The sequence below is a fragment of the Rattus norvegicus genome, chromosome 2 (assembly GCF_021556685.1).
Source record: "Rattus norvegicus strain SHRSP/BbbUtx chromosome 2, alternate assembly SHRSP_T2T, whole genome shotgun sequence".
Classification (NCBI taxonomy): Eukaryota; Metazoa; Chordata; class Mammalia; order Rodentia; family Muridae; genus Rattus; species Rattus norvegicus.
In genome coordinates, this window is record NC_141535.1 from 92,602,740 (window position 1) to 92,620,697 (window position 17,958).

A 17,958-nucleotide genomic window follows, 5' to 3' on the forward strand; every position below is an offset into this window, starting at 1 on the left:
AATCAAACGATGTCCCATCAGTAGATAAATCCACTGATAAGGGCAGAGAACTAATGATAAGAAAAATCTGAAAAGCCCACTTTGGCACCTTGCAAAATTGGAGACCAAGTCTTTAATATGTATCCTTTGGTGAATTTTCTAAATACAAACAATATGTACACCATAGGTTGTCGGCATACAGAACAGTGATATTTTGTTGAATACAGGCAAATGGACTGAACTAAAAAATTTTGTGTTAAGCAAAATAAGCCATACACAAAAAAACACCCTATCTCATACTTTCATTCATATATGGAAACAAAACAACTGAATGGAACATAGAAAGAGAACATTAAAGAGAAGGAGAGAAACTGGGGAGAAGATAGGACAAAAGAGGATGGACTCATTAAAGTTGATGTGTGTATATATGTATATTTTTATGTATATATGTATGTTTATAGATGTGTGTGAATACAGAAATGCCACAGTGAAACCTCTTAGTTTGAACAATTAATACGCATTAAATAAGCGGGAGGAAACAATAGTAGTCAGCCGCTCCAATTTAGTGGCTGAGGAACAAGCCACAGGTTCTTAAGTTTAGTGGGGATCACAACCACTGGGTATGTTCCAAATTCAGAGTGTACAATCTGCCAAGCAGCGTCTACATTAGAATCTCCGGGGGTTCCTGGGAATGAGCCTTCAGCAAATATCCATAAAAGCCCTGCCATGTTCCAAGAGCCCCACTTCGTCTTCAGAAAGGAGGTCATCAGGTAAGCTTCCTCTCCCAGGAGGCTTTCTCCACGCTCCTGCAATGTATGCTGTCTCACTTTACCCGAGTTGAGCCGCCATGCAACCAGCTGGCTCCTTGGCAGCTCTCTTTACACCAAAGTCCTTTGGCGGAAGAAGTGGTTAAAGACAACTGTACTAAAAAGTGAAATCAACCGCACAGAAGGCTCCTCCCACTGAGATAAGAGTAGGCTGTGAACAAAGTCCCACTCCATACGGAAAGGATCCCAGTGTGTTAGCACCCAGCTCGACTACTCACACACACAGCCTTGGCAATGCCCTGTTTGCATCCAGATTCCAAAACAAAATTCAACCTTGTTCCTTCACAGCCCAGGCTCCCAAGGGAAACTGAGGACTCTGCATTGGAAACTCATTTTCCCAAACAGACCTCTGAGGAAAAGACCAAATGGATGTTCCGGCACCGTGTTTCACTGGAATCCTATGTGTAACTGTGTGTGTGTGTGTGTGTGTGTGTGTGTGTGTGTGTGTGTGTGTGTGCGCGCGCGTGTGTGTGTGTGAGGGGGGGGAAGGGGAGATAGATAGATAGACAGAGAGAGAGACAGAGACAGAGAGACAGAGAGAGACAGAGAGACAGAGATAGAGAGAGATTTTCCCCCCAAATCTGCTTACCCTGACTTTTTTATCAACACGGTCAATGCCTACGGCCTACAGATAACCCCCGACTGGATCCAAACCCTCTCACTTGGAGTTCCTGGCCCACGGGTGTGATTCGCAGGCCAGGCATTTCACCAGCCTTTCTCTAGGTCCAGCATAGTAAGCCAGCCTTAGCACAAGAAGAGTCTTCAAGGCAATGGAATCGGGGAAGTTGAGGAAAGGGGGACTTGGAGAAGTGACTGCTGTCCTCAAATATATGAAAGGAGATGGAGATTTATTTAATGCTGTTCTGGAAGAAAAATCTGAGCTAATTTCAACTTGAAGAAAATTGTTACAGACGTGGGGCTGATGTTTACAGTCCACTGAATGCTCTTCACTGTGATGTAGCTTATCCACACAGCTCGAGGATCTATGCTGTCAGTGCCATATGAGAAGTGACTAGACCGGCCAACTGACTGGTCTGAGAACAGAGCGGCACGGTTAGAGGAAGGACTACAAGTCAAAGCAGGGCTGACCGCTCTAAGGCCCAGGCTCCGAACGACAGCATCCAGTACTCTGTGTCAAATTATTACAATTAAACCGCAATATTCCATCCCAGCCATCACCTGGGATGGCATAAAAAAACACCTCAAGAAGAAATAAAAACAGACACCTCTACAGGGTGGGGCCAAACCAACATGTCAGCACTGGCCAGTGTGCTAAGATACCACACAAGTCAGTTTCTGAAGCCACCTGCCTGGGGCATCAAGAGTTAGGGTGCTTACCCTGTCTCAAAGAATCATACTAATATTCATTGCCCATGGGTCCTAGGATGGGGAAAGGACCCCAGAAGCTGGGAAGAAGGACAGACCTAGATTTCCAACCTCATTAACAGTAGAAAATTACAATGGACTTAGATTTCCCACCCAGAGCAGAGCAAACTGGAAACCCCTTTTTGGAAACCCAATACTTGAGTCCAGTTCCAAGCAGTTAGATCAGAATCTCTGGGGTAAGAGCTGGTGTCCAGGTGACTTCAATAAACAGGCAGGACCATACGCTGCTCTCGGTGACACGGCAAAGAAGTAGGGAAAGAATTAAGTGACATATAGTAAGTCTTTTTTTGCCCAAAACAGATCACTAGGTATAATGCAAGAGTTGTAGTAATCTGAATAAACTGTCCTTAACATCTCCAGCTCCCTGAAGTTTTTAGTTAAATTATAAATCTTGTTCCAGCTATTTCGTCTTTGGGACATCGTGACACCACAGGTGCAGGGCCCGTTTGGTTGTGTGTATTTCACACTCTTTCTGGGACAGGGCAAATGATAATCTCTAGAGAAGTTTGAGGTCAGAGGTCAGAGTTAGACAGTTGTGCATTTCCTTACTGCTAGTTATAATTCAACCAATTTTCAGGAAAAATAGATCAGCACCTATGTTGCTAAACAAATATTCTGTAGTAAGTTGGCAAAGCAACTCGTTTATCTGATTTACGAGATCAGTGAAGCTTAACTCAGTCCCTGGAATATGCCCTATGGAAGGAACATTCATCATGATCCACCTCGATCAGTTTCCAGATACTATCCCTGATTTGAGATCAAACAGGTACCAGATTGATATTTACTTATGGGTCCAAAAGATTCCCTCACCTGTTCAAACCTGGGGGACTGAAAGGTACCCCTAAACCACTGTAGTCAACCCGCATATTTAAAGTATTTGTGATTTCACCAGTGAGATCCATTTTTGACATGTATTTCACTTATTTAAAAACTAACTAGGGCTGGGCTTGGTGGCACACACCTTTAGTCCCATCACAAAGGAGGCAGAGGCAGGCAGATCTCTGTGAATCCATGATCAGCCTGGTCTACAAAGTAAGATCCAAGACAGCCTGGGCTGTTACACAGAGAAACCCTGTCTTGAAACTACCACCCCCCAATACACATACATACATACATACATACATACACACACACACACACATACATATACACACATACATACATATATACATACATACATACATTCATAAATACATATATACATACATACATACATTCATAAATACATATATACATATACATACACATATACATAAATACATATACACATACATATACACACATACATATATACATACATACATACATTCATAAATACATATATACACATACACATATACATACATATATACACACATATACATACATATATACACACATATACATACATATACATACATACATACATACATACATACATACATAGCACCCAGGAGGGGTGATGCATGACTTTAATCTCAGAACTTATAGTGCAGGGGCAGCAGATCTCTTTGAGTTCAAGGCCAGCCTGGTCAGCGTGAACTACAGTGATATCCATTAAAGTTAATAACTTATGATTTGATATTCAAAGAGCTAGTAAATTGGAGGGACTATTTCCTTCCTATTCTCTCTTTCTTTCTGTTGCCATTTGGAAACCTGAGTGAGAAATATCTGCTTCCCATGCCAGAAGAAACATTTCAGGAGCGTCTCATGGGACCTTATTAGCATCCTGAATTAGTTTCTTAAGGAAGTTCATATAGTTCTTATGACACAAACTATTTGGCATTGTAGTTCAGCATGTGGGTTCCGGAGCAGTCCACCCTGTTTTATTTATTATCTTCACTGTCAGCAAATTCTAGGTCTTTTTAAAAAAGAAAAGATAAATAAAAAATAAAAGTTACCCACTTCACCAGTAAAATTCCCTTTGGGTATTCAAAATGCTGTCTATGTTTCTGTTGTGGAGACATTCATCACTGAAGAACTTGTGGTCTCTGGTATGAGACTACTGGCCATTCAGCTAGGATGCTTGACACATTAGATGGCCATCTATGGAAGTAAGGCTCCAACTGAGGATACATTGTGTCTCTGAGATTACAGAGAAAATTACAGCTAATCTAGCAGTGCCATTCTGTAGCACAGGGTCAGTATTTGGGGACTGATTTTCCTATATATCTGAAAGTATCCTTAGCAGCTAATGGAAGGGAATGGCTTTGTCTATGGAGTTATCTGGTTTATTTGGGAGACACATTGCTATTGATGGGGCTTCTAATGCTTGGCCTGTGACTAAATTCATTCCATAGCTTATGTTAGAGATGGTCTCATGCAAGCCAGCCTCTGCTTATTCCCAGGGCCACTGGAGCCCAGGCCTGGGCTAACAACATTGATCTCACATATCTAAGCGATGATGAATCAATTTTTGCCCCAATTACTGCTTGCTCACAGTGCACGTGTAACTTCCCCAACTTAAGGAAGCTGGGTTGGTACTCAGCATTCTCTTCAAATGTTTTGTCCTTGTTTACCATGTAAGCTCGTGCTACACCTTAGGGCACCGCCACTGGAAACCTATAGAACCCATGCTGTGTACATTTCACTCTCTGAAAGCAAATCTACATTTTTACAAATTCCTAGAAATAGACGTTCACATTCTCACATTACTAAATAGACCTTTACCGAGTTACCACTGGAAGCAAAGGAACACACAGTCCCCAACTGTGTCCGGGGAGTCGGAGCTGTGACACCCAGCAAGCCTTCAGAGCACACGGCTGGCCGGCGAGGAAGAGTGGAGTCTCAGCATGGACACTGCCTTTTTAGCCAGCTGTAATGGCATGGTCTCGGTTTAGAAAATGTCACGGAATAAGTTCCCAAAATATTTTTAACATGGAATAAAAATAGAAACCAGTCCTTAACTCTAAGCCACGCTGTACTGTGGCTAAAGTCACAGGCAATAGCAGAGAAGAATGAAACTTGGCCTTTTCATCGTGGTAACAAGAGCCTATATATATCCAGGCCCACTTTTATAAGAAGATGCAGAGCCAAGGTCACCTGCCTGAGACATCACTGCTTTCCCAGGTTGAATAAGAGTGACATAGGGATGAGCTAGTTCTTCCCAGGGCTTCAGTGTGACTAACATGGACTGAGGGTGTGGCATTCGCCTGGCATGCATGGGGCACTGGGTTCTGCCCTCGGCAGACACAGACCATGAAAGATGAAAAGAAGAGATGGGGAAAAGGAGGATGGGCACGAGGAGGCAAATGTTCCTTCCACAAACCATTTATGGTAAAGAAGCCTGACATAGGGTCACAAATATTCAGAGTTCGTCAGTAAACAAAGTCATTGTCACTTCCAGTGTGTATGTGGGGGGTGGGAGGGTGGGAGGTGTCCTCCACTGCTCTGGTATTAAGAGCTAACCATTCGTCTCCTTCCTAGGTTTGCATGCCCACAGAACCGATGTGCACTGTTGAGGCCTAGCCTTACAGAGAGAGCACTATGCCGAGCAAGCCAATGAACTCTGACAAAGAGCAAAAGGTTCAAGGTGTGACAGGCTTCACCAAGAGTTATTTCTGACTCAAAGTCCTTTGTGTGTACTAAAAGCCAGATAGGAAACTTAATATTTAATCTCTTGATTCTGTTTTTCTAGATTGCAACTGCACAAAAGGCTACTGAAGCTTTCAAGAGCAGAGGAACAAGATAAACCAGAACATCATAGAACACGCTTCCCCAGAGATTTATTTACACATAAACTGTATGTGTGACTCGGGCAAACATACGGGAGAAAATTGGCATGTAATGGAGTCAGCAGAGCTGGGCTAGGAAGTAGTGAGCCAAGGGTGAAGCCCAAGTGGGTGCCAGAAACCGTACTCGCAAGTTAAGCTTCCTTTGAATGCAATATTCTTAAAACTCAAAAATAATACCCAAAATCGATGAGCAAAATATCACATAAAAAAGAGCTCTAACCAAGAAGTACCATTAAAATCTAAGACATGAGTTCAAGACAAGAGAAAAGTGGTCATTAATGTGCATCTTGACTTTAAACTTTTGATTCCAAGCTCATCACGGATTGACTTGGGTCATTTAAATATTACGTACAAATGTTGCTCATCACGATTTACTTAGAGCTTTTGGTGCTAAACATATTGCCAACCTGGCAAGTGCCTAGCTCAGCTCATTTCAATCACCAGGCCCTGGGGTCAGATTGGTTCCTAGAGAGGCAAGCCAGCCGGCCTGGGGGGACGCAGACTCCTACATGAAGATTGTCCCCAGGGAAGGGCTAGGGGGTGGGTGAGAGCCGCTTGGCCTGGGGCGCAGCCTACCTCGCTTGTTCTGGGAGCCGTGCTTCTTGGCTAGAGCAAGCTCCCTCTGGATTCGGTTCTCCAGGTACTCCTGCTTCTTGGCCAGCATCTCCTCGGTCTCCCGGAGTCGAGCCAGGGCTTCCTGAGCGCTGGGAGCCGCGCGGGCCCGAGAAGAGCGAGACCCTTTGAAAAACTTGCCCAACTTGCTCATGGCTGAGCAGTGGTGGGCGAGCGTCCCAGCGCTCCCGAGACAGGTGAGCCACACTCAGAGCCAACAAAGCTCCTGGGAATCAACAAGTTGTTTCGGCAGGTGACACCCACTCCGGGGCATTTCCTGGCCCGGCTCAGCCCCGCCCTCGAATAGCCACTCGGGAAGGGGCAGGGCAGACGGCGCCACCGCCCTCTGGGAGTCAGGGAATCCAGAAAAGTTGGCCAGGAGAGAGGGACTGCTTTATCTGCACTAGGGACACAGCCAGGAGTAACTGCTGAGAAAGTGGCTCAGAGAAAAGCAAATCCATCAGGTTCCAAGGATGTTTGGCCAGACCGGAAGGATGTGAGTACAGGTGGCCCACCTGTATATGCAAGGTGCTCTTTTGAGAGTGTGACAGAGTTCAGTGTTCTGTCTCCAAACTCTTTTGTTATGAACAAGAATATTCTGTCACGTTCTTCTGAGTGTGTGTACTATCCAGGACACAGACCTCCCCGACCGTGAAGATGTGGGCACAGCAGAGGCTGTGCTGGCTAGGCTGGCCTCTGCATGCGTGTGTGCTTGGTGATCTTCACAAGACTTCAAGTAGGTGGAAGAGGGTGACCGCCTCTTTTCTTACAGGACTTCTGTATGTGCTTGATGGTCATATCCGTTTCTGTTATTAACAATACCAAGTGTACAGTATGACCGCTATGTATCTGAACCTTAAATGGGGCTACTTTTGCGTTTGTCAAACACCCTTACATGGATATCCAAGTAACAGAAAGTAGAAAGTATTCTGGAGAGATAAATCTTTCCTCCATGTTGGTTTTTCTGCCCCATCTCTTGGAGTGGAAGCAAAGCCTTTGGTCAGATGCTAGACTACAGCGGGAAACCTGTTTGAAGAGCATTGTCAAGAAGTAGCCTGCAGCATTTAGTCTATTCTCAGGTTTCCAAGGATTCGCCCAATATGCCACACTGCGGTATTTGAACAGCATCATCAGAATCTATTTGTGATCATAAACTACTGCTAGAGACAGCATCCATCAAGAACAAACTCACCTTGATACCTAAGGCCAGTAAACCGATCTGCATGCCATCACGGCCAATTAATCCATTTGTATCAAACATTACTATATCTTGCTGTAATTTTTGCCAAAAATTGAACATTTGAGATTACTAGCAACACACATACACACACACACACACACACACACACACACACACATTTGCTCTAATTTGGTAAGTGTCCAGGGTAACAAGTATTTTTGTTAGTTATCTGAAGGCATGTTTCCGTACTTACTTCCTTGATCACACTTCACTGCTGGACGCTTGACCTCCCCTTTATTGGGTGTGTTCTGTGTCTAAGATGCTGGGAAAGCAAGCCGGAACTTACTTTTTAAAGTTGGTAGTAACCGTTGTGATCTGCCGGGTACCCTGTGTGTGTCATGGATACTGTAGGCATTATCAACCACCTGACTTTACAAAATAGCTATTTCTACATGATTATTGTAAACATCTTTGAAAAAATCCTGCTAACTCATTCATAAGTGCACAAAGGTGTCTTTGTGAAGCTTGCCCACGATACTCTTTTTAGGATGAAAATAATTTATTTGTTCCAACAGATGAAGTACCTCGGACTCAGTGTATAGCTGGGATAAATTCATTCAGGCAATCAGAGTGGAAGAGATGCTTCAGAGCTACACCTCTCTTCCTTGGTCTTCCCAGTCAGGTCTGGTGGTGTGCCCCTGTAGTCTAAGCAGCTAGCCTGGGCTACACAGTAAGATTTCATTCTTTTCATTGTTTATGAAACTTCCCCAGAAGTTCTTCCCAGAAAACAGAAACTCATTAAATGTTAATTAAATAACATGGAATGAAGGGGAGGTTGTTCTGTCCTTATAAGTAATAGATCCTATGGGAGCTCCCCATGGAAAAGACTCATCATTTTCTTAACAGCTTTGAATAGTTTGTCGCACTTCATCAGGGTGAGAGTTAGCCAATCCCAATGGGCCAGCTCTAAACACATACACACATAGACTCAGTGTGTGTGTGTGTATGTGTGTGCGTGTGTGTCTGTCTGTCTGTCTGTCTGTGTGCACGCACACATGTGCGTGTATGTGTCTGTGTATATATATATACATATATATATATGTATATGTTTGTGTATATACGTATGTGAACAGATAGATGAATCAAGGACTTAAGAAGAAATTTGGGGCAGGAAATGATGTAAATATAGTACATATGAAAGTCTCCGGGGCTGGGGATTTAGCTCAGTGGTAGAGCGCTTACCTAGGAAGCGCAAGGCCCTGGGTTCGGTCCCCAGCTCCGAAAAAAAGAACCAAAAAAAAAAAAAAAAAAAAAAAAAGAAAGTCTCCAAGTTTTTAATTAAAAATATAATGTTTTCTAATGGTTTCTCTGTCATCTGGCCAATCTGGTTAATCAGCCTCTTCTAAGGTAAGTATTTGTCCTACTGTTTATGAATTCTCTGGGTGACTCCTAAGGTGTTCTCCCAATTGACCTAACTTTTAATAGTTATACGCTGAATAAATGAATATGCTAGCATTGGTGACATCAGAATAAACCTAGTTTGTTAATACAGAAAAACAAACAGAAATATAAAAGTGTGTGTACCATAACTAATATTGAAATAAACCAATATCATATGCAAAAAAAAAGTAATGGATCAAGCTGGAGAAATGTTCAACGATTAGGAGCACTGAATGCTCTTCCAGAGGTCCTGAGTTCAATTCCCAGCAACCACATGGTGGCTCACGACCATCTATAATGGGGTATGATGCCCTCTTCTGGTGTGTCTGAAGACAGCTACAGTGTACTCACATACATGAAATAAATAAAGAAATTGTTTTAAAAAGTAACAAATTGCGCTCGTTTCAGCAGTACATATACTAAAATTGGAACGATACAGAGAAGATTAACAAGGCCCCTGCGCATAGATGACATGCAAATTCTTGAAGTGTTACATATTTTTATTAAATTGCAATTTCTATCCTGAAAAAAATAAAAATATAAAAAGGGAGAAAAATAACAGATCCTATATACATTATTAAATTCCTGTATGCCTAAATAGAAATGTATTCCATATAGTAAGTCGTTATCTGGTGGTTTACCAATTATACGTTTTGTTTGGTGGTGGTGCTAAGAGAGCACTGAACAGTCAAAACCTGGGAACCGAAAAGGTAGTGAGCCATGTAACCAGCTCCCATCCACGTGCATCTGTCAAATGCACACAGACCATCTCTGTATCCCTCCGCTGTGGTAGACATCTTAGGGGATATAACTAAGGACAAATAGAAATGTTTTCTGCTTTCTCAGAGCTTAAAGCTTAGAGGGGAACACAGAAGGTAAACAAATTATTATTAAAAAAAGTTCTAACAATTTCTGAGGAGAAATCTGGGGATTATATAAACAAATAATATAACGAAAACAGATCTTGTCATGAAATCAAAGGAGGAGAGCCTGGGGAGAAAGAGAAAACTAAGCTAAGTTATTGGAGAAATGAAAAGAGGTCACCAAAGTTCGCCCGGGGAAATTAGTGCCCCGTAAAAGAAACTTCTTCATCACTTAGTCACTGTTTTCTTTGAGTGGATTTCTAAAAGATCCGTTTCTATTGTTGTTGTCTTTGAGGGTGTGTGCAGCTGTGCACACTCTAGAATATCCTCAGAGACCAGAGGCGAGTCAGATCCTTTGGAGCTGGTATAGAAGTGTGTGGGAATCCCAAAAAGGATGCTGGGATTCTCCCTCTGGTCCTCAGGATAGAGCTGTGTGCTGCCCAGTTCCATGTCAACTAACAAGGGTACAGTCAGCTGAGAGGAGGGAAATAACTAGGCTGTAGGCAGGCTGTAGGGCATTTTCTTTAAAAAAAAAAAAAAAGATTGATGGTGAGTCCAGTCTATTGTAGGGGGGCCATTTCTGGGCTGGTGGTCCTGGGTTCTATAAGAAGGCAGACTGAGCAAATCATGAGGAGCAGCAAGCCAGTAAGCAGCACCCCTCCGTGGCATCCTCATCAGCTCCTGCCTCCATGATGCTACCTTATTTGAGTTCCTGCCTTGACTACCCTCAGTTAACAATGGCTGAAGGTATGTAAGTCAAATTCTGTTCTCCCCAAGTTGCTTTTGGTCATTGTGGTGGTTTGAATAAAAATGCTCCCCAACTGGCTCATAGATTTGAAAGTTTGGTCATTATGGAGTAGGGCTACTTGACAGGAAATAGGAGGTGTGGCCTTGGGGTAGGTGTGACCTTGTTGGAGGAAGTGTGCCACTCGGGGTGGACTTTGAAGTTTCAAATGTTCAGACAGACCCAGTCTCTCCTCTCTCCCTCTCTCTCTCTCTCTCTCTCTCTCTCTCTCTCTCTCTCTCTCTCTCTCTCTCTCTCTCTCTCTCCAGATCTGGATAGAGAATTCTCAACTAAGCTCCCTAGTACCATGTCTGCCTCCAAGTCACCATGCATGCTGCCACGATGATAGACTAAACCTCTGAACTGTAAATTAGCCTGAATTAAATATTTCTTTTATAAGAAATTTATATGTCCATGGCCACAGCAATAGTAACCCTAACTAAGACAGTCATAGTTTTTCATCATGCGATAGCAGCCCTCACTTAGACAAGCAAGAGTGCTGTTTATCACTGAACTCGCTTAAACCAGGGCTCTATAAACCTTTGGGTGTATTTTCTCTCCTCAGTGCATTTTTTGCAGCCTACATTCTTGTCAAGGCGTGGCAGACAATTAATAAAGTGGTCTACTGTGCTACAATGTGAAAGAATATTAGAGAGAATTATAGGACAACATACATTATACACAAAATATCCAAATATTGTATTAGAGTTTGAAGATAGTTCATAGAAAAGAATGGTAAAGATTTCCTCTGAAGGTACACAGAGTTCAGATCACGTGGGGTCTATACTGTGTGCTAAGGGTCCCATATTTTAGCAAAAATGATAAAGTTAATGGATAGTTAAAGTAAAGAATCTAGTCAATGATTTATAATCCGACAGAAAACCATTTCACGCAGTGTAATGTGTAACACTTTCAACCACATGTGACATGCAAAGCAATGTGCATTTAAATTAAAAATCATTCCCTTCCATTAATATATAAGTTCAGTGGGAGGAAGATAATGCTTTCCAGCAAGTAAACAATCCACACAGGCATTAGTATTTAATCCAGCAGTGAGATATAGAAAAGAAATGTGTAAATCAATGATTTAGAAGCTGAAAATAACACATTCGTCTTCATTCAATACTCGTCGTACAGATGCGGCTTCACAAAGAGTCCTCAGCATTTGGAGTATTTTTCATTTTCTAATCTCAATTGATCTCAGCTAATAAGGAGCCTGTTGTTCAAAAGAATGATCTTGTTCAAGATGATTTAGCATGGTTAAGATGGCAAAGGAAATTGGAAATTTATAGATCTGTTAGAGAGACCTAGATGTCAAGCTAATTGATACATTTTGGCTACCCTTTGAAATTGCATCCATTTTTAGAATGTCAAGCGAGCTCTCTAAAGCAGCAAAGAAGAATCGCCCTTTAAGCACACTGCAGAATAGCATCAAATAGTTATCCATTAAGCAGCTCAACAAGCATGTACGCATTCTTCCCATCAGAATTTCTTGTTGTTCAGAACCAAATACGCATGGCATGTAACACGCAAGCATAACAGTGAGCAGAAAGGTAATCACAATGAAAAGTAAGAATTCTGCAAAACTCAAAGTTCGATGGCTCTAATTCAAAATGAAAGCTCATTGTGCCCATGACTAGAACAACGTACAAAGATCCTAAAGAAACCAACGGCTCTTAGATTTGACTGTAAACCTGACCTCCTGTGCTTGCCTAAAGGGCCCATACTGTGCTTGGAGACATAGTCACCTCTTACCAACAGTGTATCAGTAGGCTAATACCAGAACACCCTGTAAACACGTGATGTTGCCATAGTCCTCCTACACAGAACCAGAGTAACTTCCTTGCTCTAAAGCCAAAGTCTTCAACTCGTCTTCAAGGCCAGACAAACAATGATATTCATAGCATTCCTTGTACTGTGGGAGATTTTATAGTCGGTGCCAGGGTCCTCGACTTGCCCACCAATCCTCAAGTAATAGGAAAAGCTAAAAGAGGAGAGAGAGACTCAGTGCACTCATTGGGAAGAGGAGCAAAGAGGTCTGCTGATACTCCCAAATTCATCTTGGGTCCTAATCAGAAGTTCAGGTTAACTAGAAATCAAGAAACGTGTAGAGCAGAGTAGCAGTGAAACCTAGAAATGTGCCTGGCAGAGTAGCCTTGGTCAGACTGTGGTCTTACCCAGCATGGTCTCTGCTCCAGTCTCCCCTGGAAGGGGGTTTGACCACTTGTCTGGATTATATGGAATCTCTTTCTGGAAGACAAGTTCCTCCTCTGGTGCTCCTCTCTCAGCTTTTGGCCTTTTTCTTTCCCCAGCATGAGATTCTTGGAGAAAGTCCAATTTTCCAAGGAAGGACAGTTGTTTCCATAGTCTGATAAGCCACGAGGAGGGGCACAAACATATTTAGACTATCTTTTTTTCCTGCCAGGATGATTATACATGTTCATGCACTCTACTACTCCCAGACCTCTCCACTCTCCTGGCCTCCCCAGGCTCTGACTGAATTGCAGAACACATACATTCTCCTCCTTCCTGTAGACCTGCCCTACTCATTCCCCACATCTTATTCCCTCTGTGCTCACCACCCCCTCGAATTTAAAGTGGTTACCTATCTTTTCAAAGTGTAACGCCCACGGGCCCCCAGCCCTCCCCTGCACTGCTCCACACCACTTCCCACCACTGACTGTGCGCTGGACGGCCTTATAGCCGCTTTCTTTGCCCTTCCCTCTGCCTCGAGAATGTTTCCCAAAAGAACAGACGTTGGTATTTACTCTGTTCACCAGCATCTTCCCAGTTTGGAAGGCAGAGCTTAGCATGCTGTAGATACTCTAGCAATACTTGTTGAAGAAATGAATGCTAGAGAGGGCTGTCTCTGATAAATAACTGATAAATTATCTAAAGAGTTTACTAGATCCAACGATCTGCCACGTTACTCTGATAATATGGGAGAGATACTTTTACGGTGCATGCGCAGAAATTCTAATAAAATGTTGGCCCATTCTTACATAGAGAAAAGAAACCTTGAGATATACCCTGCATATAGCACTAGAGAAAGAGGTAAACACTTGCCCTTGTTCAAAATATCCATGCTAGTTAAAAGATTCCATTCCTGCTTGATTGGTAAGAATTTCAAGGAGTGATATTAATAGTAGCAGTTGTTGCATCATCAAAAATATCTGCATAGTTAATTAGAGTAATTACTTGAAGATTCAACCCATGCCAAAATGTAATTTAAGGTGTCATTTCAAATAATTTCATGTATGCCTGTAAGGACTACTAAAATTATCTCTCAAAGAGTGATTACTTAAGAAAATGTTAACAAACGTACTGGCTGATGAAAAACTTGATTAAAAGATATTTTTCAAAACACATACACACACCCCATACAGGGTCATACATGTGCACACACATACCATACAGATTCTCACATGTGCACACACATACACACACACACACCATACAGAGTCACACATGTGCACACACACACCATACAAGGTCACACACACAAACACACACACATACACACACACACACACACACACACACACACACACACACACAGCCCTGATAATGAGGAAGGCATGCTGTGATGACAGACCTTCCTCTCTAACAGACCATCTTCATTTCCATTGCTCAAGTTCTAGACATTATTAACACCTTGAATTTTTATAATAATAATTGGAGTTCCTTCATCAACTTGCACTTTCCTTTATTATGCCCCAATTTTCTCTTTCACACTTGAAATCTGAACCAAGAAAAATGTTGCAGTTATTTTTGGCCAGGTAAGCAGAGCAAAACAAATAACTTTCTTTATGCTCATTCTTCTGGAATTTGAATTTTTTATTTTCCTCATTAAGATTACAACAGCTTATCAGGTCGCTGTGTGCCAATGATGACTTGTTTGTTCACTAAACAGTAAAGGGGTTTCTATTGTTGATTTTGTTTTCTTATCTTTTTTTATCCACAGGGCCTCATGCTCAGGCTAGTCCTCCTGCCTCAGTCTCCTGGGTGGCTTGATTGTAGTCCTAAGCCACTTAGTTTTGACAGTTATTTTCTGAAGCTGTACTCCAACCATCCTAGCAAGAACAAATGTATTCTACAGTGAATCACTCGTATGCCTCCCTCTGGCTATTAAAATAATGATCGAAAAGAATTGGAATTTCCCTACGATTTTTATGCTGGGACCAGGGAAAGACTGAATCCTTTCCAGAGGCCGGAGGAGGAACTTGTCTCCCAGAAGGAAATCTCACGGAGTTCTGACATTATAGGATAGACCAGGAATCAGGACAATGGTGGAGCTGATACGGGTGAGAGCATACCTTAAGCTGGACTGTTTGCATGGGCATAACTCTTGCCCTCTTCCCAAAACTAAACCTCATCAAGGTACCCCCAAATTAACCAGGCAGACGTGGGATTTCTTTATCATTCATCTTCCCAAACTGGGAAGGCCAAATAAATCGATTTTCTCTGCTTTTTGTTATCACTTGTCTAGTTAATTGTTGAATCAAGAGTCGGGATTTAAGTCTAGATTGTTAGGGCCTCCAGAGTTGTCTTTAACCCTAGTAACTCTTGTTGTATTAGCCACTTGTCACATAATATTAATTAAAGTTTATAACACAACACTATTATACTCTGGAATTTAAAAAAAAGACGATTGAATTTTTCATTTGACACTAATAGTTTGGGCATCTTCACAGAACAAGTTTATGTTCTCTTGTATGTAACAAATATGGGTTATGTGCACACATATAGGGGTCTGAGAAGGCCTGACACAGGCATCAGATGCCCTGGAGCTGGAGTTCCCAATGGTTGTAAACCACTTGATGTCTGTGTTAGGTGTTGACTGTGGGTCCTCTGAAAGAGCAGCGAGGGCACCTCAGGACCACTTCATCACCTCATTCCCAAGCTCATGTTCTTATGCACATCTTTGAGATTGCCAGTTCAAGCCAGAGTTAAATCCTATTTCAACCAGTTGAAAACTAAAACACTGTATCAATAAGAAAAAATCAAAACGTGCTAGGAGTGAGCTTTAAAGTTCTTGTAGCATTAAGGGCAGCCACATGTAATATCCTGTCCAAATATGTTAAACATTCAATTAGAACATAATTTTCTGGGTTGAAGAGATGGCCCAGTTCTTCCAGAGGTCCTGAGTTCAATTCCCAGCACCCTCACGATGACTCACAACCATCTGTAAAGGGATCTGATTCACTCTTCTGGCATGCATGTGTGCACTCCTACACATAAAAATAAATACATTGTTAAAAGAACGTAATTTTCTGTTCTTTAGAAGATAGCTTATACTTTTTACTTTTCAGTTTTCTCTTCTCTCATACAATAAATCCTGGCCACAGTTTCTCCTCCCTCCACTCCTCCCAGTACCCTTCCCCCCACACCACCTCTCCCCCAGATCCACCCCTTCACTTCCCTTCAGAAAAGATCAGGACGTTCAGAGCTATCAACTGAACACAGCATAACAAGTTACAATAACACTAGGCACAAACCCCCATATCAGGACCGGATGAGACAAGCCAGTAGGAGGGAAAGGGTCCCAAGAATAGGTAAAAGAGTCAGCAGCCCCACTCCCACTGATCAGGGTTCCACAGTAAGAAACACCACCATAACATGTATGCAGAGGACCTAGCGCAGAGCCATGCAGGCTCCGTGATTGTCACTTCAGAGAGTGTGAGTGTCTCTGTGAGTGTCTAGGAGCCCTGCTTAGTTGATTCTGTAGGCTGTGTTCTCCTGGTTCCTTAATGGTTCAAGCTCCTTCTTCCCCCTTTCCTGTGTGATTCCCTAACCTCTGCAGGAAGGGACCTGATGGAGTTCTTTCTGTGCCTCATGTTTGACTGTGGGTCTCTGCATCTGCTCCCATCAGCTGCGGGTAGGCACCAATCTCTCAGTATAGCAGAATATCATTAGGATTAATTTTATTGATATTTTTCCTATCCCAGGACTCTGGGCTATCTAGCCTCTGGTTTCTGGTCATCCAGGCAGTGTCCAGTATGGTCTCCCTTTGGTGGCATGAGCCTAAATTAGACCAGTCATCAATTGGCCATTCCCACAAGTTCTGTGCCTCCGTGGCCCCCACACATCTTGCAGGCTGGGTAGATTGTAGGTCAAAGGTTTTGTGGCTGGGTTGGTGTTGGAGCGCCATCACTGGAAGTTGCCTAGTTACAGAAAATGGCCAGTTCACGCTCTATCTCCTCCATTACTAAGAGTCCTCACTGGTGTCACCGTCTGTATGGGTTGGTTTTGTGTGTCAACTTAACACAAACTACAGCCATCACAGACGAAGGAGCCTCCACGAGATCCAGCTGTAAGGCATTTTGCCAATTAGTGATCAATGTGGGAGGGCCCAGTCCATGGTACATAGCGCCATCCCTGGGCTGATGGTTTCAGCTTCTATAAGAAAGCAGGATGAACAATGTGAAGCAAGCCAGTAAGCAGTACTCCTCCATGGCCTCTGCATCAGCTCCTGCCTCCAGGTTGGGGCCCTGCTTGAGTTCCTGCCCTGACTTCCTCCAATGGTGGACTGTACTCTAGGAGTGTAAGCTGAATTAACCTTTTCCTCCCCAGTTGCTTTTTGGTCATGGTATTTTTGTCACAGCAAGAGAAACCCTGACTAAGACACCCTCATAGAATCCTGGGAGTTTCTACTGCACAAGGTTTCCACATTGTACCTTACAAATGCTTCCCAATTCCAGCCATCTCTTCCTCCTCACCTCCATCCCTCCTGTTCTATTTTCCACCCACCCTCAATCCACCTGCAAAATCTATTCTATTTCCCCTTCCCAGGGAGATCCATGTTCCCTTAGAGCCCATCTTGTCACTTAGCCCTCCTGTGTCTGTGGGTTGTAGCACGCCTATTGTTTACATATGTGCATGCTAACATGCAGTTATAACTGAATACATGCCATGTTTGTCTTTGGAGTCCCAGGTTAACTTGCTCAGGTTCATATTTTCTAGTTCCATCCATTTTCCTGAAAATGTCATGATGTCATTTTTTAAAATAGCTGAGTAATACTCTATTGTGTAGTTGTACCACATTTTCTTCAGTTGATGGGCATCTATATTGTTTCTAGATTCTAGCTGTTATGAATAAAGCCATAATGAACATAGTCAAGCTTATGTTTGTGGTAGGATAGAGTGTCCTTTGGATATATGCCCAAGAGTGGTG

General features: G+C 42.7%; 1 protein-coding gene, 2 long non-coding RNA genes and 1 other non-coding gene across 8 annotated transcripts in view; 3 read left to right on the top strand and 1 right to left on the bottom strand.

The window, feature by feature from the left end:
- The window catches only part of Chmp4c (charged multivesicular body protein 4C), a 37,102-nt gene extending 30,280 nt beyond the window's left edge, over positions 1 to 6,822 (bottom strand). For 2 of the 4 annotated variants that reach the window (XM_087626086.1, XM_087626088.1), the window contains exon 1: positions 6,482 to 6,822. Coding sequence is in view for 1 of the 4 variants with exons in the window: in NM_001017466.2 (NP_001017466.2) it covers positions 6,482 to 6,671 (190 nt within the window). In the remaining 3 variants the exon portion in view is untranslated. 4 annotated transcript variants of the gene reach the window in all.
- LOC147996164 (uncharacterized) lies at positions 5,082 to 6,161 on the top strand. 2 transcript variants are annotated; one of them, XR_015671285.1, is made up of 3 exons: positions 5,082 to 5,240; positions 5,598 to 5,703; positions 5,809 to 6,161. It is a non-coding gene; the product is annotated as an uncharacterized LOC147996164 (long non-coding RNA). The 2 variants fall into 2 exon arrangements; XR_015671284.1 differs by having other exon boundaries at positions 5,216 to 5,447; positions 5,809 to 5,913.
- On the top strand, positions 6,345 to 15,261 carry LOC147996165 (uncharacterized). The gene is made up of 2 exons (XR_015671286.1): positions 6,345 to 7,253; positions 14,749 to 15,261. It is a non-coding gene; the product is annotated as an uncharacterized LOC147996165 (long non-coding RNA).
- LOC120101172 (U6 spliceosomal RNA) lies at positions 9,533 to 9,639 on the top strand. The gene has a single exon (XR_015678722.1). It is a non-coding gene; the product is annotated as a U6 spliceosomal RNA (small nuclear RNA).
- Positions 15,262 to 17,958: the final 2,697 nt, after the last annotated feature.